This window comes from Gossypium hirsutum, chromosome D12, assembly GCF_007990345.1.
Source record: "Gossypium hirsutum isolate 1008001.06 chromosome D12, Gossypium_hirsutum_v2.1, whole genome shotgun sequence".
Classification (NCBI taxonomy): Eukaryota; Viridiplantae; Streptophyta; class Magnoliopsida; order Malvales; family Malvaceae; genus Gossypium; species Gossypium hirsutum.
Window position 1 is genome coordinate 50980847 of NC_053448.1, and position 24293 is coordinate 51005139.

The 24293-nt window shown below is 32.9% G+C and overlaps 2 protein-coding genes across 5 annotated transcripts; both read right to left on the reverse strand.

The window, feature by feature from the left end:
- Window positions 1-1100: 1100 nt before the first annotated feature.
- LOC107947604 (AP2-like ethylene-responsive transcription factor At1g79700) lies at window positions 1101-3250 on the reverse strand. The gene is made up of 8 exons (XM_016882201.1): window positions 2905-3250; window positions 2729-2811; window positions 2603-2611; window positions 2414-2502; window positions 2240-2313; window positions 2007-2057; window positions 1839-1915; window positions 1101-1751 (listed from the first exon to the last, which is right to left on the reverse strand). Exons 1-8 carry the CDS (start codon window positions 3126-3128, stop codon window positions 1186-1188), a joined length of 1173 nt encoding a protein of 390 aa, XP_016737690.1. The 5' UTR covers window positions 3129-3250; the 3' UTR covers window positions 1101-1185.
- A 6341-nt stretch (window positions 3251-9591) lies between these two features.
- LOC107946418 (alpha-amylase 3, chloroplastic) lies at window positions 9592-17978 on the reverse strand. 4 transcript variants are annotated; one of them, XM_016880727.2, is made up of 13 exons: window positions 17428-17978; window positions 16839-16969; window positions 16668-16722; window positions 16475-16588; window positions 16247-16367; window positions 15316-15671; window positions 14023-14648; window positions 13414-13603; window positions 12987-13093; window positions 11771-12020; window positions 11381-11503; window positions 10611-10778; window positions 9592-10164 (listed from the first exon to the last, which is right to left on the reverse strand). In XM_016880727.2, the coding sequence occupies exons 1-13, from the start codon at window positions 17704-17706 to the stop codon at window positions 10006-10008; spliced, it is 2679 nt and encodes an 892-aa protein (XP_016736216.2). In that variant the 5' UTR covers window positions 17707-17978; the 3' UTR covers window positions 9592-10005. The 4 variants fall into 4 exon arrangements, 2 of the variants coding, with proteins under 2 accessions (XP_016736216.2, XP_040962947.1); XR_001696931.2 differs by lacking the exon at window positions 9592-10164 and adding an exon at window positions 11628-11673 and having other exon boundaries at window positions 10609-10778; XM_041107013.1 differs by lacking the exon at window positions 9592-10164 and having other exon boundaries at window positions 10609-10778; window positions 11381-11673.
- Between the last annotated feature and the right edge of the window lie 6315 nt (window positions 17979-24293).

Genomic DNA, 24293 nt, shown 5'->3' on the forward strand with positions numbered 1-24293 from the left:
TTTATTTATAAAATTATTATTTTAATAAATAAATTTCATGTTAGAAAATATGAAAATATATATTTATTTATTTATCAATATTTTTATAATTTTGTATGCATTTTTATAAAATCTTATGTATTTTTATCGAAAAATAAATTTTTAAATAAATTTTTATTCTTAAATTTTTAAAAATTTTATTTTAAAAATAAGACTAAATTTTCAAAATGTGTAAAACTGAGGGCTAAATTTGTTAATTTTTTTAGATTTAGACTAAACTGATAGAACAGTAAACATTAAAGGTATAAATTTATTAATGAAGTAGTGATCAAAATATTAAATTTTGATAATGTTGATAGCTAAAATGAAAAATTTTAAACTTGAGTGATCAAAATAGAAACACTTTGATAAATGGATAACTAATTTTATAGTTAAAGAAAAAGGAAAAGGAAAACAAATAGAGGATTTTTTTTTTTTGTAAAGAAAATAATTCTCCATGACAGTGGTTTGTCGCCAAATGCAAGGCTCCATTATCAGTCGACTACTCGTCATTCAGTTCGGTGATGATCCCATTTATCCTTTTTACATTCCATTAAAAATATTATTACAGTAGAAAACAAATCCAGGGATCGGCTTGGCATCCACTTCTTCTTTATCTGCGTTAGTAGAGTTCTACACGAGTTGGATAAGGCTAATTAAAAGATTTTCAGGTTTGGGTTCGGCTTGATTTAAAAAATGGATGTAAAATTTTGTTAGATTCGATCCAGATAAAAATATTACAATCTGAATCAGGTTGGCTCGTATTAAAATTTTGTATATAAAAATAAATTTAAAAATATAATTAATCAAATATACTTAAAACATTAAAATAAATGTTTCCAGCAAATGTAAAAATATATGTACTTAAATAACACTAAGATAAGTACAATTTAACAAGCAAATACCTCTACATTAATAGCAAAATTAATAATAAAACAAGAGTTATACAATATTTAAATAATAAAAATAAAATAATAGTAATATAATAGTAAAACGATAGCAAAACAATGAAAAAAAAAGTAAAAACAGTAGCAGTTTTTTTTTCTTCTTCAAATTCAGATAAAAAATACTTACATGAGGCTTAACTCTTTTAGAAAATGAATCTTATTTTTTTTATCCAAATCACTTTTCTCGGCTTTGCTTCGAGCCGGGCCAATATGGAGAACCCTATGCGTTAGTTAAAAGGTTTAAGGCACCATTCCACATGGACTGCCCTGTTTTATTGTACAATGGAACTTTACTTTCCTTTGATTCTAAACCTGTGTTGTTGGAGCACATAAAAGGGAGTACACCACCATCAACTTCATTGCACAACATTTCTCCCCCTCCATTCTTACCAACCGCCATCTTCTCTTCAGTTTGGTCGTAGTTTGCGTTCAAGTTCTGCTCTACTAGTTTGTTAAACATCGAAGACCTAAGCAGGAGACTCAATGCTGGTGATGACTTGGGACAAGGACTAACAACGCCCTTCTTTCGGATATCTATGGCTTCTTCTGTTAGAGGATTGGAGTTAAAGAGAGTTAAGCCATTTGTTTGCTCAGTTGGGAAAATGTTCGATGTCATCATCGGCCGAGTTGCCGAGGCTGTCTTAATTTGTTCCGAAATAAGGGCATCGTTGGCTCCTGGTTTTAGCCATCTGATGTATGTGCTTAAATCAAAGTTGGTTACAGCATTGATCCCTCTGTACTCGATCGCTGCAATATCATAAGCATGAGCAGCCTCCTCTTGTGTACCTGCAATACGAGACCGGTCCGTCGGAATTAACCGAAGTTGGACGTATAATAATGGCATGTTCAAAAGCATTGAAGTAAAAAACTCACTGTATGTGCCGAGATAAAGATATTTATTTCCAAAAACCCTCCCTATCCTTGCCTCCCATCTCCCATTATGATGATGCCTGCAATGCAGTTGGTAAATGATGTTAATTAATGTTTATTTATTTTTCTACATTGAGATAAAGGTTAGGTTTTGTCTCCTTATTTGCTTACCTTGCTACTCCTCTATACCTGGAAACACCCCTTGAGAATCCACTGCTTCTCCTATAAAACCAATGATTAAATACAGAAAAGCTCAAGTCATGCATGATATCTACGTACTCGTCTTTGATACATATCCCAAAATGGATATAGGGATACTGCCTTCTAGAGACCCTCTAAATACATGGAAATTTTGACCAAATAAGAAAATGTTGACATTTTAGCAACTTGGGAAGGGAAATTACCTTCTTAAAGAGGCCAAGTATTCCTCCTTTGTTACACTTCTCATTATCTCAATCTCCGTGCCATAATCAGATACCTGAAAAGTGTATTGTATGTGCATTTGACCAAATATTAGAGATTTCATGGCATCAAAGAAACGAAAATAACTCTCAGATCAGAACAGACAGTAATTTTACAGGAAAATTTGTGAAAGTTGATGTTCCCCAGTATTTAATGGCAGCCAAATCATAGGCTCTTGCTGCAGATTCTTCTTCATCATAAGCTCCTAATAAAATAGCCAAAGTACCAGAAAAGATATTAAGTTTTCCATTTAATCTACTTTACTCCAAAAGAAAAATGGTATTCAAAAGTTTTTAAGTACTCACCAAGATAGACTGTTCCATCCAGCAATTTTCACCCAAGGTTCAACCACGTGACAAATTAAACAATCATAGCATTAGCAAATATGTGTATGTGTCTGATAAGAAATCGGATTTTACAAGTCAAAATACCTTGTTTTCCCTTCTTCCTTTGTGTCGGATTCCATGAACCTTTATCCCATAAATGAGCTTCGAACCTTCCGGTCCAACGATGTCTGTTTCAGCATGTATCAGCTTCATCCTTTTGATAATTAAAACATTTTAACAAAGAAAACTACGAGAGCAAAAAAAAAGTGCATATGAAAAACCTGCTGACACCCCTGAATCTTGAACTTCTCTTCACAGTAGTTGCTGTAGGTTGATCACCTTGTAGCTGTTGATGCTGTTGTTGTTGATTACTCAAGCCTAATGCACCATTAGAGTGATCTCTTCGACGTCTTTTGATGCACTTAGTGTCGATAGCATTGTCTTCCGCCGTGCACAAACGAGTTCTTCCGGGTCTGAATTCAGATTTCGCAGTGACAATTTCCATGGTTCTGTAATTGACTTTTGCAGGTTGCTGGACGATGAGAAACTGAAAAATGGTGTCTGAGATATATATAGGTGCGGCAACTTGATCTTTTACTTATTCTGTTTCTTTGCTGTTGCAATTTGTCTGATATGGTTAGGGACAAAACCTGTCGATACTTACAACATCAGCGAAAGACAAAAATGAAGTGTCCACATTCAGCCAAGCTGGAACTATAGTGTAATTACCTGAGTTACTGGTACTCCTAGTGTGATGTCTGATATAGATATATGTCTGAACAAAGACTGTAATGAAGGCCTAAGAGAATAATCCTTATTCTATATAGCGGATGTCTAGTGTAATCAGAACTGACTCCTTCCTGTTCCCTCGTTATCTTCAAGGTTTCAGACTTTGACATATATATCTAATCCCTTCTTAAACCATTTCCAGACTTGGATAAGGTTATACCATGTTAATGATATTTAAAAACCAGGTCTTACATTTAAACTTTTACACGACAGAAACTGGTAGCTATGGTTTAAATAGCGGCTGTAACGCAATGGTTTTAACTCTTCCTATGGTTGATATTTACTATAATCAATGGGGAGAGTTTTTGTTATATCTATATTATCATAATGGACAAAGTGGAAGGTTAAAAGGAAGCCAAGGCGACAAGTTTGGTATGACAAATGAAATTGGTTTTTTATGTCCAAGAAAATGCAAGTTTTTGTCTTCTGGGATATACCATGTCTGACAGGAAAATATGTCTGATTGTGCATAGTCCTTAGGACTTTTCGTCAACGAAACTTCCATATGCAATCATAGCTCATCTGCAGCTTCTTTTGTTTAAATTTGAAAATTTTGACTAGTTTATTTTTTTCTGCACCAAAAAGAAGAAACATTCACCACGGAGCTCTTGAGGTTTAGGGCGATTTCTACTATATACATAAAGAACCTATAATATTCTCTCTTAATTTTAGATATTTTATTTTTCAAGACTTCCAAGCAGCTTTTTATTATTATTTTTCCTTCTCTTTATTTTACTATAAAAATAAGAGGCTTGAAACTATATTTATAACAGATTTTAAGGAGTGTAAATATGGTTAGTTTAATCTTTTACTTCAGTAAAATGGATTTGTTTGGCTTTTAACTAAACTAGTATTTTGGCTCAACTTTGCTTGGGTTGTGTTTGTTTCATATCACTTATATTTATATTTATATTTATATTTATACAAGAATAATTGTAAGTTCAGGAAACTAATACTAATATGGTAAAACCCTCAAAGAATTAACCAATAGAGGAGAAATGCTTGTTTGGACCACCGCCATTACTGTGGACATTACAAATTCTCTTTCTCTTCCACAGTTTTAATAGTTTATATTTTTATAATTTTTAAAAAAATTAAATCTAATTTTTATCATTTTAAAAGGGCCAAAGTGAAATTTACCATTATTAATTTAAAATTTTATAAATTATAAAGAAGTAGTTTTTTAAAAATTCCTTTCTTTCACTTTTTGATTGGGCTGCTTGACAATGTTTTTTTTTTGTGAATTACGATAATAGGACAAAATCCTAACAACAACACAACTCAAACCTAAGCCACACCTAAAGTAGTGAATACCTTTAACCATTAAGCCATCATATGAGATTCTTGACAATGCTACTTTTAAACAGTGTATTATGCCTTTAGAAATTTTTTATTTTTTCTTTAACCACTTGATGGACATGCAACTTACCACCATATAAGTCATTTCCAAGTTTGATTTTTTTTTTAATGAGCATAATTTTTTACATTTCAAATTTCATGCAATGATAGATTTGAACAAAAAGATCATCTTATCCAAACCCACATGAATTACCCAACTAAAACAAAAGGTAAGATGTTACTCTCAGAAACCTTTAAGATTGTTTTTAAGCATAACTTGTCACATTTCAAGTTCAACATTAAAGCTTTATCTTGATAAGTTTGAATAAAGATATCATCTCACCTAAACCCACATGAATTACCCAACTAAAACTAAAAGCCAGGTGTCACTACCAGAATCCTTAGGGGTTGTTCTTAATAAATGGTATAGATATGAATAAAATGGATATTTTATTATGCATTTTTATTTAGTAAATTTTAACAAGAATTAATAATTAAGTTTTTATGTTATTTCTAAACTATTGGAAACTTTGACTCTCTTGTTCAAACAAGAGTTATAACTAGTTGTTTGGAGCAATCAAAGTTTTGGGTGTTGGCATATTTGACCTTTTTACGACTTATGTTTTATTATTAGTTAATAACAAATTATAAGAGAATTTCATAGTAAATTAGAATATTATCATTATCCATTTGATTAGCCTTGAAGAGGAAGGAAAGAAGTTTGAACTTTGGTTAATACTCATCATTATCTTTCTCTTTCTCTTTCTCTTTCTCTTTCAGAGTATCTCAAGATAATTAATAGAATAGAATCAACTTTTAAATGAGTGTTTCAAGGCTATTAAAGCGGTGTTGGTTGAACACTTAAAAAGGCATATAAACAAGTTGTTTGTGTCACATATTGTTTTGTAGTTTTGAGTGTTTTTGTCAACACTTTTGTTGTATTTTCTTGTATTATTTTGTGACACTTTTTAGATATTCTTTGGAGAGTTTTATTGATTATAAAGTGAGGTATTTGGGAGGGTGGTTTGTAACAATTTGGATTCGACTTTGAGGCTACAAATATCTGTGTGTAAATGGTAGTTTGGGCTTTAGCTAATAATTGTACCAGATACATTGTTAAATAAAATCATTTTCTAAGTGAGGCTCCGCAGAATAGGATTGGTGAATCCGAATTATGTTAACCAACATTATGTGCTATCTTTTCTTTCTTTGATCATTCATTTATTTTGCCTTTAATCAGTTCCGTTCAATTTTGTCCCAATTTCAGTTAGAATGAAATTGTTTTACAACCAACCAAGTTATCTATTTAAACAATAGTTGGAATGGAGTACAAATTGAAGGCTTTTCCAATTGGTATCAGAACGGGCTTCAAACACACTTGAAGGAGATCTTGAACTAAGGTTTGCAATAATGAAGTCCAAGAAGAATGTTGTTCTATCTCACGTCCACCTACAGTGATTAAAGCATCAAATTCAAACCATGATAGATATTCCTTTCAACAACCACAAGGAAATGTTCAACCAAATGTTGAAGAACATGGAAGCGTTATTTTAATTGAACGAGTTCTTAAGGGAAGAAGTTATCAATCTCAAAGAAGAAAAATAAAGGCTTGAAATTGTGGTCAAAGAAAAAGATAATGTTGTCATCAATTTTAAAAAAGCCAATGCAAATTTTGATAAACTATATAATAAAAAAAAGGATGAGATCATTTTGCTAAAATGGATGCAACTTTGAAAGCAATTGAGCAAGAGTTAATGATGCCAAAGTCATTCTCAAAAAATATGAAAGGCAAAGTAAAGATATCTTAGCTGTTGGGAGATCCGAACCTGGTTGTAATGTACTTGGTAAAAACCCTATATCTCCTACGAATTTTGTTAAATCTAATGAGATGATTGCTACTTCTTCCTTTGAGATAAGTAAAAGGAAGAATAACAAATATGTTTGTTACTATTGTGGAAAGATCAGACAGATTAGATATCATTGTTACAAGTTGATGAATGATCAAGGAAGGAGAAGCACAAGGAAAATTCAATCTAATATTGCAACAATTAATGGAACAACACCTAGACAACAACATATGTCACAAGAAGAAAGGAAACTTCGTATCCCCACTGTTTTAAGATGACGGAAGATTGAAAGAAGTTTAACTCGATTGCCAAAACAAAAAGAACAAGGAGACCACAACTTAGACAAGTTTAGGTGAGGAAGGATCAAGCACATTTATGTTATAAAGATCAACGTTTGATTGATACTCGTGTGAAGCATGAAGTTACAACTGATGGAGATCATATTGAAGATTTATCGAGCATTGGACAAATGTCATCTAGATTTTGTGAAAAACACTATTGTTGTTCCATAAGCTACAACTCATCTTGTTGATGAAGTAACTTTTAGTCTCATCCCCTCTATACAATAGAATACAAGCTATCAGGGGATGAATAGTAAGGGAAGTAATGATTTGTGATTTTTTTCTACTTTGATTTTACTTATGGTTGTTTTTTAATGTTTCTATATTTTGAGTTGACGCTTCTGAGTTGATATTATTACCCGTTGTTATTGCTATATTCGTGTTGATTTTAGAAGACAAGTTTTTTTTAAGATATGATTTGGTTTAATCATGGCATTAAAGAGGTTGGTGGATAAAAAAGCACAAGGAGAAACGAAAATGAAACAACATTATTATTTTGGTTGTCCAAAAAGCTCAAGTTTGGGGTTTTTGAGGATCGATATGAATTTATTTAATGCTTATATTTAAAGGTTGATAGTTAAAAAGTCATTTTTGCTGAAAAGATCTCTTGGTGAGGGGGAGCACTTTTGACATCTTTGCTAAAAAGGGGAGAAAATGATAGCAGTAAATGAAATGTTATTGTTGACTTGTTGAATATGTTTTTGATCTGGTTTATAGTTATAGTTGTTGTATTTCGCTTTTGTCAAAGGGAAATATGATTTTGATTTTTTAAAAACTTTGTTGATTCGATAATAGTTTGTTACTTTTAATTTTTATGGATGGACATAAATTTGACTTATACCTTATGCTCTATATCCTTTGTTTTTAGCTTTGGGTTTTTGATTTATGCGTAGTTAATTTTGTGATGAACAAGCTTGGTTGTTGATGTGAGAAGTGGTTATTTCAGCATGATTCTACCTCTTAGGGGGAGATATTCTAATTCCCTTAGTATGTGACTTGTTTGGACTGTGTGCTAATCAGTTGTTGCAGGATTTTTTCAAAAATGTCAAAGGGGGAGATTGTAGGAAACTTTGACCATCTTATTTGAACAACATTGAGAACAAGCTGTTTGGAGAAATTAAAATTTTGGGTGTTGGTATATTTGACTTTTTAATAACTTATATTTTAATATTAGTTAACAACAAATGATAAGAGAATTTCATGGTAAATTAGAATATTACCATTATCCATTTGATTAGCCTTGAAAAGAAAGGAGAGAAGTTTGAACTTTGGTGGATGCTCATCCTTATCTTTAAGAGTATTTCAAGCTGTTGGAGCACTTATTTATGAAGGTTTTTATAAGACAAATGTCGAAGATTTTCAATTTTATCAAAACATTGTTGCTTGATCTTGAAGAGACCAATAAATAGGTTGTTTATGTTGCACATTCTCGGGTAGTTTTGAGTGTTTTTGTCAATAACTTTGTTGTATTTTCTTGTGGTTATTTTGTGACACTCTTAAGTTTTTTTTTTTGGAGAGTTTTATAATTGTAAAGTGAAGTATTTGAGAGAGTGGTTTGTAACGATTTGGATTCAACTTTGGAGCTAAAAATATCCATGTGTGTAAAGAGTAGCTTCGGCTTTAGCCAATAGTTGTACCGGAATCCCAACTGCGTTATCTCTTCCTATTTTGCTCCTTGCTTTATTTTATCTTTAATCAGTTCCATTTAATTCTGTTCAATCTTTGTTAAAATGAAATTCTTTTACAGCTAATCAAATTTGATCAATAATTGAAACGTATTGCAAATCAAAATTTGTTTCAGAAATTATCTTAATTACTACAAAGTTATTATGATAGAGTTTACTATAACTTTTTCGAAGTGATCATGCCAAGTTTCAATGAGAGATGGATTCAATGGGTGACCGTGTCTATTTTCGACTTTGGATAGGGCTAAGGTTAACGATGTCTCTCGAAGGTAATTGTGGCTTTGAGGGGATAGCATAAAGGTGATCTGATGTCCTCATACCTTTTTATTTTATGCGTAGAGGGACTCCCTGCTCTTTTTACGGGTGCGGTTTATTGAGGTGAACTTCATGGAGGTGTGAATTAAACTTCATCCATATCTTACCTTTTTTTTTTTTTTTTTGGTGCTAATGGTGCGTTATTGTTCATCCGAGCTCGTGTTATTGAAAGATATGTTACGTCTTTATGCAGAGTGTTCCAACCAACGAGTTAATAAGAATAAAATTTTTATTTTTAGTAAAAAATGGGCCTGGCAAAGTTGAAGGATCTTATTGATTCGTGGGATAATTATATTTCAGTCTATTTGGGGCTACTTGTATGGATTTCTAGGTCCAAATCTGCCACTTTTAGGTTCATCAACGATAAAGCTTGGAATAAAATTTAGAGTTGGAAAGGTAATCTTTTCTCTCGGGACGGTGAAGAAGTCCTAATCGAAGTTGTGACTTACCTTAGTATGTCTTAGTATGCCCAAAGCTTTGAGATCTCCAGGTTTTAATTCTTTCATTCCACCACCACTACTACTACTACTACTACTACTATTAACAGTTATATTTTCGTATAAAAAAGGTCATATCAATTTTCAAAAAACTTGACCTGACAATCGCGATGATATATTTAGATAGAGATAGAACCAGGCTATTAAAAAGCAGGATCGCAGGAACACTGAGAACTAGAATTTAATATGAATAGAAAAAACAATAAGAATATAATATATGTATCCTATTTGTAGAAGGCAAGAAATCGGCCTTCCAGTATTTAATCTCAACACTCGTAAAGCATTTACACATAAACTATAGTATGGAAAGGATACCTTTCCTTCGACATTAGCTAACTGGCTCCAATAATCACCTGGTCTAGCCTTGCCTTTAATCAATCACTCCTATGTATTTCTGAGTAAAAAATGGTACAACAATGGCACTAGCAAACAGTATTATCAGTGAGGGCCTACACCCTTCCTGCTATCCCCAACAAACAAGACACTGGTTCGACATTCTTCAACTTGATGGTTGGCATCCGTATAGGATATACACATTTGGAAACATAAATAATATCAATGGTTTTACATTTAAGATGTTTCCCATACCTTGTAATCCCTCCCTTCAAGGGCCAAGGACCATCTTTGGGAACCACTAGGAGGCTCGTAATAACCTGGTCCGATCTTCATCGCAACCTTTTCATCAATAATTGCAGCATACACATCCCTCTCTGCCTTGACGATTTTAACCTACCATATATAATTCATAATATCAAGTCAATAATTTACTTTTTCCAAAATCTGCTTGTCAATTTTTAATCTGGTTGGTGATTTGCCAACAAAAGGTGCCTAAACTCTTTCTAGAAGCGAAAATGAAGAGCAGTAAGGTAGCAAATTTGTGGCGGAGATAAACTAGAAAAATCAAAATCAATTAGATTTATACATCATACTTCATTTTGTTCCTGAACAGTTAAAAGCAATCCATATAAGCAAGTTAGATACACTTGGATCAAGTCCAGCAAGGGTTTCCGAGGAAATCTAATAAACAGTGTTTATATTACTTCCCAAAATTCTCTCTTCATAAAGTCACTCAGATTGCCTTAGTTCCCAAGTATAAAAGAACTTGAATTTATTTGGGAAAAGCTTTCCACATAAAACTTGGTCCACACATATGAAGCAAAGTTATTAATACTTACTAAACTCCGGCAATGGATTCCGTTTCTGTTTCTGACAGAGATAAGGCTGGCAATCTCAGATCGATGATGAGAGAAAATATGATCATAGAACACAGCCGGCGTTCCTGGGTGAGTCAAGATATAAGCATATCCTTGCATTTCCTTTCCACCTGGGAACCTCCAATGACCCTTCAGAAAAGTTGCAAAAATGGATTAAAGGATAAGTAAGAGAAAAAATCTTTTCAAAAAACCATGGAAGCAGCATCATAGCAAGGTCTAAACAAGAATCCTTTCATCAAAGAAAAATTGCAGTGGATATACACATTAAATCATATACTAAAAATCAACCATCTATTAAGAATTAAGATGACTACTTTGTCAGCCTAACATAATATTAAAAGTCAACTTACCTTTAAATCTTAAAAAATAATAATAACTTGCTTAAAGCATCAAACAAAATAGTTGTAATACAGGCCATCCATGATCACCTATTAAGAAATTCATACAACTATCTACTGAAACATGTTAACATATGTGAGGATGCTCTCTTCTATAAAATTTTAGAATTTAGTAAATTTTAACTGAAACCTAAAGAAGAAAATCAATTATCATAGATGAGAAAGAGGAAAACAAAGGAAGACAGAACTACAACAATTTCTTCAAGCCTCAATTTCAGTAAAAGTGCTATTATCACAAACACTTGACTGGCATGCATCATTGCTTCTTTGGATTACTTCAGCTCAGAAAAAATGACAAAGAGGAAGAGTGAAAGACTCAAGTGAGCTTAAAACCTGGGTAGAACCAGTGTCATGATTCTCTATAAAGGTAACAGCACGAGATGGCCACCATCCAACAACCCCAGGAGGCTTCCCCTTCTGATCAGATAATCTCCAATATTCACATCTTTCCAGAGCCTGAGGGGAACAATTATCCATAAATATGTCCTGTGCCTTACTACTTTAGAAAATAAATTATTTGAAATAATTGCAAGGACAAACGACCAAGAGCAAGGACCAGTAAAAGCCAGGTGCAACATACCTAGAATTAGAAACATCAAATAGTGATTCCCAGTTTGTGGGCAAAGCTATGGAGACAACCAATACAAAATTTTTGTTTGAATAAAATTCTATAGATTGTGTCCATGAAAACGCTTAACAGGAGAAAATTGAATAAATGCTTACTGAATGAAGAATTCCCTTGGTTGTGACATCAAATGCACCAGCAGTTCCATTAGTGGCATTGATCCAGTCAACAATTCTCTGTCGGTGGGAATCTTGATTGTGGTCCATTTCACCATAAGTGTAACTGAGAGAATCCCAATATTCACCCACAGCAAAGTAAGGTCCACTTGCTTCCAAGTAGTCCTTGACATAACCACCCCAAAATCCTCTGACAAAATCCAGCCTCCATCCATCATAACCAATTTCTTCCCTACAAGTCACAAAATGCCAGCAAAATACTACATGAACAAACTCATGCAGTTGAAGTACGTATTATGGAGAAAAGGAAATAGATCTGTCCTATCATGTAGACGAATATGGGGTAAGAAATATTCTTGAAAGAAACAAAGATAACATGTTCATAGATTCCTAATTATTAACAGTATATCAGCTCAGCTTCCGTGGAATAAAAGTTGCCACCAATTAAATAATGAGAAAGTTCAAAACAAAAACCAAATAAAAAAAAATTAAATAGTTAAGGTGTAAATATGGGACACGTAACCATAAAATTGAACCTAAGTTTTAAGTATTTGAATTAATAAAATATCTCAACAGAATGCAATTTTGATGCAAGTAAACTAGTAATAGAGATGCCGAGAGAATCCATTATTTGAACATGATATTGTTAAATTTTAACAAAACCTTTAGTAAAATTAAGCCATATAACCAGCATAAAGGTAGAAATTTTCAAATGTCGAGGATTGGGGAACAACTATGTTGCACCTTGTTTGTTTACAAAATGAAGATTTTCCATCAGTACAACCTATTTCTGCCAGGCCATGCATTTTTATTAGAAACTCAAGATAAATACTTATTATAAACTACAACTGCAACTATGTTTCTACTTCATTCATGTAATCATCCTATTGCCAGCATATACAATTAATATAAACAATCAACCCAATCCATGGTAGTGGCAAAAAAATCTAAATATTTCATGATACCTATATTGTACATCTTCTATTCTCAATTTAGAGCATTTTAAGTAGGCTCTTGACACAAAACAAGGGATCTTTGGCACCAGTGTTAAACCAAATATTCAGTAGGTATGTGTCCATCGCAACTTTTGACAGGGAAAGAAAGAATGCAAAAGCATCATCAAACTAAAAAAATACATGCTCTAGTAATCTTCTTATGCATACTAGATGGTGGAAGGAAATGAAATTCAAGTTTTAACCTCAGCCAGCCAAGCCATTCTTTCAGATCCTTCCTCACAAACTCTTGGGAATGATCAATGTTTGGAGCAGCATGGAAGTTATCTCCACTACTTTTGTTGCCCCGTCCCTGTATGAAAAAAAAAGTTCATACCTTCTGGAACATCAAACAGTAAGATGCATAAAGTTCAATCAAAAGGGGCGATACCAAGCTTAATATAAGCAATATTCTTCAGGTCTAGATTGAAAATTTGGAAAACATGCATAAATACGGCATGAAGCTAGCTGAACGATGGTTGCCTATAACAAGCACAGTTAGAGGTAAGCCATATGGGAACTTGTACAACAACTGAACTGTAAGTCAACCAAGAATTCTAAGATGTGCTATCCATGAACCTCAAAAGTTCCCTGTATTGCTAAAGCTTTGAGAACCAGAGAGAACATCAATACCTGAAAATGAGGATCATCTGCAACCACTGCACGATCATTCCAATTTAAGCGACCACCAAATATATTCCATACACCATTCTGATTTTTAAAGTGTGCACAACGATGATTCAATACAACATCACCGAGAACTTTCATACCAACTTCATGGAGGCTTTTTACAAGTTCCTTCAGCTCATCAATAGTTCCATATCTGATAAATCAAGAAATTCACATAACCTTTTGCTTTAGGCCCTTTGCGGAGCATGTAACACATGATTTCTTTCATAACAAGACATAACTATTGACTTTCTACATCTCTGGATGTCCAATAGGTAGTTTGCAAGCTATCTTTAGACTAATACAAGTAACAGAAGTCTCATTTTAGTTTTACAATGACAGTTTCTTTTAAGTACAACAAAGCGGAGAAGAGAAGGTACAAAATCTGATACTTGGACACCAACATTATATGAGCCACTGAAGCAAACATAAAAAGACAAAGTTTCATCTTGTTTCTTGGAAAAGGAAAACTTGAAAGTTCATCTTTGCAAGTTTCAGCTTCTATGACCTAGTCCAAGCATCATCTAATACACCCAAAAGATTGATTATTTAACACAAGCTCGTAATATGTACCTGGAGTTTAGATTATACAAGTCCTTCGGCATGTATCCTTCAGGTGACACAGACTCTGTGGGTGGTGGTAGCCAAATCACAGTAAACCCAAGTGAAGATATTTCTGAAGCTTTTTCTTTGAGTTCCATATACCATCGTCCGGATTTATGAGATTCCCAATTGAAACCTTGGCACAATATTTCAAACCCTGTGCCTGTTCCAGAGGATATTTTAACAGCAGGCTTTGTTGTCTCAGTTTCTGAAACAACTTCATCTGGAACAGTTGTAATGGAGCTCCGGAAGATGCTATACGCTTCAGCGGCTAGCTGTTCAATTTCTTGAAGAATGCTTTCTTGTACTTCCTTCTTTTTGGTCTTCTGACTCTTCTCAGAGCTAAGGCCGCTAACCAAGTTTCGTATCTCATTGATGATACCATCAGTATATGATTTACTAGAAATCTCTTCACTTGTACTGTCAGATTGACCATATAGACCTGGAACACTACTTGTACCCAAGAGGGGAACATAGAAGTCGTTTTCTTTAAATTTCAACCAAGTATTATCATCCAGCTTGAGTACAAAAAGAAATCCAAAATGTTCCTCATCTAAAGTGAATAATGCTCCTGATCTGTTCCCCGTAGCTTTTGGCTGCAAAAAAGATTTTGATGCAAGAAAAGAAATGAATAAAATAAAAATTCTAAATCAAGATAAATTAAACAAAGCGCAAGGATAAAGAAAAAAAGAAGAAAACCGATCTTAGACATCCTGATAAAACTATCCAATGAAGAGGGTAAAAAAGAGAAAAAAGTCAAAAACTCTAGAACATAGTTACAAAAAAATTAATTGTTGTTAATCATTGACCTTAAGTTCATTTCAAAATTATTGGAGTGCATCAGACGAACAATATGTTTTAGTCAAAAACTAGCTCTTTCAAACATACAGTTACTAAACTAAAAAGAAGAAAAATAAATGCAACTGTGGTGTGTAGAGAATACGATCATACTATTCAATTCCTTTGATTAGTAATCTCTTATAATATTTTCATCCTTTAGTTACTGCAGAAAGGTGTTCCAGCATAATCTAACCAAAAAAAATTGGCATCTGTACCCCAAACAATTATAATCTTCATTTTATCAGAAGTAACAAAAGGAAAACAAAACAAATGCATGAAACTAATAAAAACTATTTCCTAACATGTAAACAAGAAAATATAAGCTTGCTCAACATATTTTAGCAAGAATGGAACTACTTATGTGTAGTAAGAGCTGAGTCTATGTTTAAGTTCTCGCTGAGAAAATATAATTACAATTCATACCTGCAATAAAGTGCGTAAAGCCTTGTTCTTGAATACAGTCGTTTCTGGCGGGTACGGGGCAGCAGGAATTTCCCATATTTTAGCATCATCTCTGCAAACACCCCAGTGAACTACAACATCTCCAGGTATATCAGTTTCCAAACACACAATAACTTTTCCTGTTTCAGGGGACTTCCTAACTGCAACACTCACTAAGTTACCAACAGAAACTTCTTTTACAATGGACTGCTCCTCATAGAACCCTTCAAGGCACCTATTCTTATTTTTGGAGTCCTTGGACTCTATGCTGTTGTTTTGACTATCAGCATGTGATGCTTCTGACTTAAGTAGCACATTAGAGAACTGCTGCAGAGCACCTGGTATCAAGAGTAGACAGAGAAATGTGTCAGTATATCACTAAACAAGGAAGGGAAAGGATATGAAAGATATGGTGGGAAAATAGTTCATTGTGTTCCCACCCTTACCCACATCCCCTAAAGTAGGCTCAGATGGGATCCTATAAATTACCTGGAAGTAGGCCACTTGACTCATTATTCTATATTGACCTGTAACTGCACCTAGAGTTTTGGGGAAGAAAGCAAAATTCAGCCTCTGATACACTAACCACAACTCATGATTGCACAGGGTACAAACCACAGAACAGACAAGGTAGATAACAATAGTGTGATTTCAGTGATGTTAATCCTACTCATCTTTTCAAGTAAATTAAGCGATTGTCTTTTTCTAGTAAAAGTTAATTATTAATTCAAGACCACTGAATTCCAGGATCTATAATATATAACGTATCAGGAATGACCACCAACCAGTACGCATTATCACACCAGAAACTTAAAAATAAAAAACCATCCTTGATGAATTTAAATTAATAGCGGAAACTGATTTCTTGTATAAACTGGAACATGCAAAAACAGAATATAACACTTTCAGCAACCTGACCATACGCCAAACCCTCTTTTCGCTCCAACTATATTGCCATCATCCTCAAGGTAATCCACAAGAGGCACCTTAAAATCCATACCTCTGTGCTGATACCATGCTCCAGTTTCTTCATCCTGCAGCAACATATTATCCCCAAAATCAGGGAAAGGCAAAAGCAAGATGATATGATAATAAGATTGACTAATGATTATAATGTCTAATGTAAAACCTCAATACGAACCTTCAGGACAAAATGTATAGCAGCAATTTCACTGATAGGATTAAAATCAATCTTTACTTCATGAAAAATATCCCCTTCAGACAATTTCTTCAACGGAGTTTCAATAGCATAGTCCTGAAAAGATTCCACTTCATACATATATGTTCATAATGAAAAGACAGCCTTCCATACAAAATTAGAAGCCAATACATACTTTAATGGGAATTGAACCAGGAGGTCTCATGCCTTTAGGAGGTTGATCCCATTCACTGCAAAATCCGAAAGACAATTTTTTTAGCACACAGAAAAAGTTCTCAATAGAAACGGCAAAGTAACATCTTTCCATGCAAAAATAAATATCCAAAGGGGCAAGATCAAGGCTTACCTGCCACTATCTCCAAGGTAAGAAACTCCCCAATGAAGAATCCACTTACCTGGAAGACTACATCCTACTGTAAGTTGCCAATCATGCTGATCCTTTGATCGATCCAACCTGATGAAAAATTTTCCCTCCACCTAACATTTCAAATCAACGAAATTTTTTGTCAAAAAAAAAATCAACGAAATTAGTGACCCCTCAAAATAAGAAAACATCTAATCAAACTGAAAACAAATCCCAGATCTCTGCTCAAAATTGAAGTAATTTCACTTTTCAAAGACACACTGATACTAGAACAGAACAGTCAGATCTGATCGACTTAAAAACAGTACCTTCCCCAGAAGTTCTTACCATGTATTGAATAAAGAATCGTTGGCCAGCCGAATTCACAAAACTAAAATCAAAATTTTTAAATTTTTCATATTTTCCTCCAGAAATTTTCTCAGCCACCAAGCATCCAAGTTTAGAAAAGAAAAAGAAAAAAAAGTTCAACATAAATTCAAAAACTTCCCATTTCCAGGTAACGAAACAAGCAAAACACATGAAGCAGCCATTTCGACATACAAACAACAATATAAAGCTAATGATGAGAAACCTTTTCAATTCGCTTGACGGGAAAAATATCTTTGTACAAGATGTCATCGGAAGAAGAGATGTCGAAGTTGCCAATAAGAGCTGTTTCAGAGGAGCTGGCTCTGACGACATGAATCGTCCGACGAGGATTGAAGCTACATAAGCAAGAGCCCCGAGAGAGGGGAAGCTTTCGATTTCGAGAACAATCCAACGAGCGAGGCGGTTTCAGCAACACCTTAGCTTTGGGACGAAATACCAGGGTAGGGTTCTGGAGAAGAGAATCTATGGTAACCGCCGCCATGGTTGGCCGCCGATGGAAGTGGAAAGACGTGGATTTTGATATTATTTTTATAGTACTTTTTTGCAGAATCTCGTAAACGAGAAAGTTGAGGAGATGATAATTGGATTATTATTGTATTATTTTTCTCAATCGTATACGTTTTTTCTTTCTTTTTTTTAGTTCGATCTGAATCGTTAATTTGGCACCAAACAAAAATGAAAATATCGTTGAGCTTCAAATAACGCAACTGTATCCCCTTTTAAGCATATCATAAATGTGTGGGATTCTGGCTTTTGACAGATTCGAATGGAGCACTTCAAATTTATTTAAAACATCTAATCTAAGCCTGTTGCAAAAGAAGTAAGGTACAGTTTGGTCTTTTTCATGAGAATGTGATTGTTAATTATAATTAATAGCAATGACACACAGAAATACCAAAATACTGATTACATTTCATTTTTTAAGTATTTTATTAATAATTATGACAATAAAATTCGAAATTATCTCATCAAATAAATTATATATTTTTTTGTTAATTTTAACATTTTATAATGACAAATATATAATTTAGTCTATTTGTTTTAAAATTCAAAACTAATGTAAGTTGAAATTATAAACACAAATCTTTTAGTTCAGGAAAGATGGAGATAATATTTGGATTTAATTTTCATTCTGTAAATTAACTGAAATAATAATAATAATCATCATTTATTACTGGCTTGGAGAAGTCGATTCCAATTTCCAAGTCTATCTCCATTACTTTCGGCAAAATGAAAAAGGGGAAATATGAATCTGCCTACTTTCTACTCCTGCTTTACACTTTTGCTCTTTACGTACGTCCAAAGAGTCAACCGTTAATTGTTTAATAAAGGATTGCCTAGATGTGTATTTTGATTTCTTAATTTAATAATTTAATTTGTTTAATAATAAATATAATAATTGAGTTGAATTTGAAAAAAAAAACCTATTAAATGAAAGCTTATACATAAATAATAGCTTTCTTTTTTTACTTTTAATTTTAATTTACCGTTGAGTGTTTTTTTGGTGAGTATCTCTATTTATATGATATAGGTATTATTGATTGATATGACATATTAGCAGGGGTGAAACTAGGGGTCCCGACCCTCCTAAAATAAAAAAAAATTCTATTTAGGCCTTGAAATTTTTAAAATTTTAAATTAGTAAATGTAAAATTACACTTTACCCCCCTAAAATGATGAAATTTTGATTTAATCATTTAAAAATTATAAAGATATAGGCTATTAAAATGGTGAAATTATATTTTTACTATCATAAGAATTAAAATTTAATTTTGGCCCATTGAAAAAATTTATGGCTTCGCCCCTACATACTAAGTAGGTTCCATGCATTTAAACACATATCTTATTCTAGATTTAACACGTATTTATATGGTTCTATGAGCGATCTCACGTGTGACTTCACAAGAGAATGTAAGTATTCATCCTACAAAAACCTATTATTATACAAGCTTGGTATACAATCTAGATACGCGAGCTTCAAGTTTTGGGCCAATGATGGCAAGAATCATCACAGCCCTATTTTCTTCAAAAAGCTATAATGATTCTAGCTTTGTTTCTTTCAATTTTAGTTTCTTGTTTTTAATTATTTTATAGTGTATACACAATATTTATCAAGATAATTACACTATTAAATTTCTTGAAAACTATTATTAAAGGACTTCGTTATAATAGAGCATTAAGGTGTTGGTTATGAGATTGGACTCCAAGATGATTAAGCAAAGGAAGATAGATTTTCATGTCCCAGTGATGTGATAGGGTTGTTTGGCTGCCTTTGATAATAGTTAATTGGTTGTTCGAAGTTCATTCTCAAAATAGTTTGATGATAATTATTCTAATATGCAATTATTGGTTGTTGATCAAGTTGATGCATCTCTAATTAATTTCCAAACTTTTTAATGTAACAACTATTGTTAGTTTGTCTTACTCTTCTATTGCACTATTTTTGCGTGCAATAACATTTATATTATAGTAATTATACAATAATTTATAATATCTTATTGGTAGTTTGTACTGTGCATAATCTTGATGTCTTCTACTAATGGCGTATACCTCTAATGCGGGTGACTTTTACCTCATTTGATAAAGTGCAAAACCTATTTGTCCTTTCTTACTTGCAGATCCACTCTGATGGGAAGTCGCTTTACCGACAATAATACTTAATATAGCAGATGTAGTTTATAGCTTGTTCTAAATCCTAGGTGATACAAGATCGAGCTATTAGACCTCCATTACTGCTGATAAGCATGAAGACATCCTTGTCCCTATTATTATCCCTTGAATTCAGCTTAGAGTAAGAATGTGAGAAGAGGTAGTATTAAGATTGTTGGCCTGCAACTCTGGTTAGATTGGAGTTTCGTAACCTTATTAGGAAATTCTTAGTTCTTACATTAAACTTTCTTCCCAATTCAAAGCCATTATGTCAGCATATACACCGCTTTACCGGCAATAGTACTTCATGTAGTAGATGTTTACAGCTTCTTTTATAATTTAAAATGAATTAATTAACTATATATTTAATTATTTGTTTTAAATTTTAAATTATTTATTTTATTTAATTTATCGCTTATATTATTCACATGAACTTGATTATTTAAAAAATTATTTTACGTATCAAAATTTTTATTGACTAAATAATTAATTAACAGGTACAACGTATCATAATAAAATACATATTAATTCAACATTTTTAAAATAAAAATATTGCATTAAATATTTTATAAAAATTGAGATAATATTATCTCATTTTTTAAAATTATACATTTCATTTCTTGCATTAAATTTGGGTCTACAAAGGTGTCCTAGCCAAGTCTAAACTTATCTTTGAAAAGGCATGAGCCGCCGCATTTCCGCCCTTTTCCACGTGCGAGAAGGAAATAACAAAGAAAAAAAATCCACAAAATACTTTCTAATATTAGAATAATATTTTATTTGTATAATTAAATGTGGATTTTGAAATATTTTATTGAAGGCAAAATTATATGTTAAATTACACTTTCGATTTAAATTATTCAATGTTTGAAATACACCAGCATAAAGCTAAAACTTATAAAATAGATGCGATGCATTAACATTCCCTATTTAGGTATTTTCATTTCATTAAAAATTAAAAAATCATAAAAAAATAGAATTTCATTATTACTTTTAGTTATTAATTATGCTTTGAAGTTTTTAATTGTTATAATATTTTTAATTATTTAATATATTTTAATAGATTCAACAATTTAAATAATAAATCTTATATTAATTATATGAAAAACAAATAATTTAATGAATTAAAAAGTTTATTACATAAAATCATGTATAATGCATGTGACAGAAAAATAAGTAAAATAATAGGATTAAATTACATTTTGTGACTTAAATTTGACAATTTTTCTCATATTCGGACCGAACTTTTTTGTTTAAGTTAGGCCCTGAATTTGAGAATTGTTCTCACATTGAGATCTGGACTTTTTTTTATCCAAGTTAGACCCTAAACTTGGAAAATGTTCCCACATTGGAACTTCAACTTTTTTTAAAATCTAAGTTAGTCATTAAAAGCCCTAAAGTCCAAGCTTTAATATAGGAACAATTGGTAAGTTCAGAACCTAATATGGGAACAATTGTCAAGCTCAATGCTTAAATTTAACAAAAAAAGAAAGTTCAGGCTCAATGTGGGAAAAGCTACCAAGTCCAACTCCTAATGCAAGAACAATTGCTAAGTTTAGGACCCAATTTTAACTTAAAAAAAAGCTCATACCTCATTATAAAAAAAGTTACCAAATTCAAACCCCAAATAATGATTTAACCCAAAAAATGTATTATAATGTGATCTAATATTTCACATTCACATAACATATATAATTTTTATATAAAAAAATTAATTATAAAATATGTATTGAAAAATAGTAGTCACAATAAATATAATAAAAGCAATTCAAAAATTTAGATACGTTATTAATTTGTAATAATAACATGATACTAAATATAATAATTAAAAATTTTATTAACATATTTTCATATATAAGCATTATTTAGGAGCTAACCTAAACCTTAAGAGATGTTTGTTTAGTCGGATAGAAAAAACATGTATATGTCATGGGCTTAGAATTTTAGTTTAACAAACCGTGCGACTTTAGGCAATTCCTTTACTTCAAATATATCTAAGTCGGCTTATCTATCGAAAAAGCAGGAATTCTCAAGGGAAATTCTCTAAGGAACCGAAATGAAGCAAAAGCAAACTCTCGAGCGAAGAAGCAAAAAGTGAACCAAAAAGCCATAAGAAAACTAAACACACTAAGTGTTTGAGTAAATGCTCTCAAAGTGTTTTTATAACCTTGAAGAGTTAAAATTGAGTTATTACAAATGAGGAAGAAGACCTCTATTTATAGTTGTGCTCCCCCAAATTCAACGGTACAATTTAAATTATATCAACAGTCGATATTAAAGTCTATCCATAAGATGAAAATCCTAAGAGATTTAAACTCTATACAATTTTATCCTTAAAATTTACAATATTCACCATGGTAACTCTAGTTTAACTAGAGTGTTCCACTAGGCCACCAAGACTTCAAGTAAATTGGTTTCTCCATGTGTTCCACAAATCGGGCTAGTTCAAGTGAGTCAAATGAACCCTATTTAATCAATTGACCTCCATGGGACATTTTGTGTGCATTCATCATGGGATTTGGTCAGCGGCTCGTGACATTCTCCCCACCCATTCTTGTGACGCCTTCATCACATCCTCAAAATGACACTAGTTTGACTCGTCTCAAAACTACCTCAATGCCTCGACCATTTCCCAACTACCTCTTTGTTGGGTAGTTTCACCCCTCGAAACATTTTTCTTGGCTTATGTCTCCACAGTCGTCTCATTTGAACTATCTCTCTCGTTTGTGCATCTCAATTGTAAGAGCCTACCACTTTTACTTACTCCCATTTTGACTTGCCTCGATCGAGATCCCCTTAATCCTCACAAATAGATTTAGGCACACCCAAATTGAACATTGGGTTAACCTTGAGTATTGGCGCCAACTCCAGTTTGTAAGCCTCAAGACTTACCCGCTTTAGAACTCTGAAAGGGCCCCTATGTCTTTGCCAAGCCAATGGTAAGTTATAATGAAAAACACTAGAAAAGTGTTTGAGATGTACCTCGCTCATAGCATTTACTCTGTTTAACTGTCCAGTTTGCATCACTAATTTTCTCACAAAGTTTGATGCACAACCCACCTCTATCATAGGTGGTAGCCCCACTGATATCTCAACAAACTTCATACCGATTTTTTATACCTCTGGCATTTTCAATGAGATCTTTTTAACACTTCGATTTACCAAGTCAACATTCCCACCTCAAGGAGTACCCTTGATTAGCTAGATTGTCAATACTATATTGGCTTCACTCCTCATGTCTCGACTCACCAGCATAACGCATTATTGTTGACTAGTATTTGAAATACATAAGCAATCGAAAAAAAACCAAAAGAACATTAATTTTGTCAAGAAAATTCAAGCAAAAAACAAAGTCATAATTATTTAAGTGAATTACCTTGAAGACTTCGTTACCTTTCCATTGGCCAATTTGTAGCTCAACTCCTTATGCTAATTCCACATTTGAGACCTCTTTGAAATTTATCATATTGTCTTCTTAATTGATTTGCTAATTGAGAGACCAAGTTTTTCCACGACTTTTTTCGACATAAACAAATTAGATGCCCCTGTATCAACAAGTGCACTCCTCTTTTGGCCTACGATGTTAATGTCCTCCTCATCAAGATCTACTTTCTCTTCTTTACTAATTGTGGATATCTTAGATCGCTCCAAACAATCTTGCATCATTTATGGAGCACAACATATGAATCATTGTATTGGCTTCTTTTCATCCTCTTTACCCCTCAAATGGTTGTTGGGTTTCCTCTTCTCATTCTATGGTTTCCCATTACCACCATTCTTACTATTTCCATCGTTGTCATTTTTATCTTGTTATTCCTCATGATCTCCCCTACCATTGCATGTCTCTTTGTCTTATAAACTCAAACTTCTCTTTCCTCGGACCAAGCTTGACAAAGGACTTTGCCTCAGCCATAACTTTGGTAAGTTCTTTGACCTCTAATTGATGCAACTCTTTCTTCGCCCAATGCTTCAACCCATCATTGAACTAGTAGAATGCTTCTTTTCCACTCAAATTAAGGATTTGGAGTAACAACTTAGTCCCGAACATACTCTCGAATTGTACCTTGTTGCCTAAGTCGATGCAACTTAGCCTAAGCTTATTCCTCAACCTGCTCGGGGGGAAAACTACTTCTTAAATTCATTCTAGAACTCAACCCAAGTCCTAATAGCAATATCACCTTATCTCTCATTTGTGGACCTACGACGCCACCATGAAAAAGCAACATTAGTAAAATAAATTGGAGCGATGTTTACTTTAGTGGCATAATCTTTAATGCCCATCGTATGGAAGTACTGTTCCATCCCCCCGTAAGAAGTAGTCCACATCCCTTACGGACCTAGTCCCCTTAAACTCTTTCAGTTTGGAAACATTTATATTACGTTTGGGTGTTGCCCCCATCATCCATTTTCTCACGATAG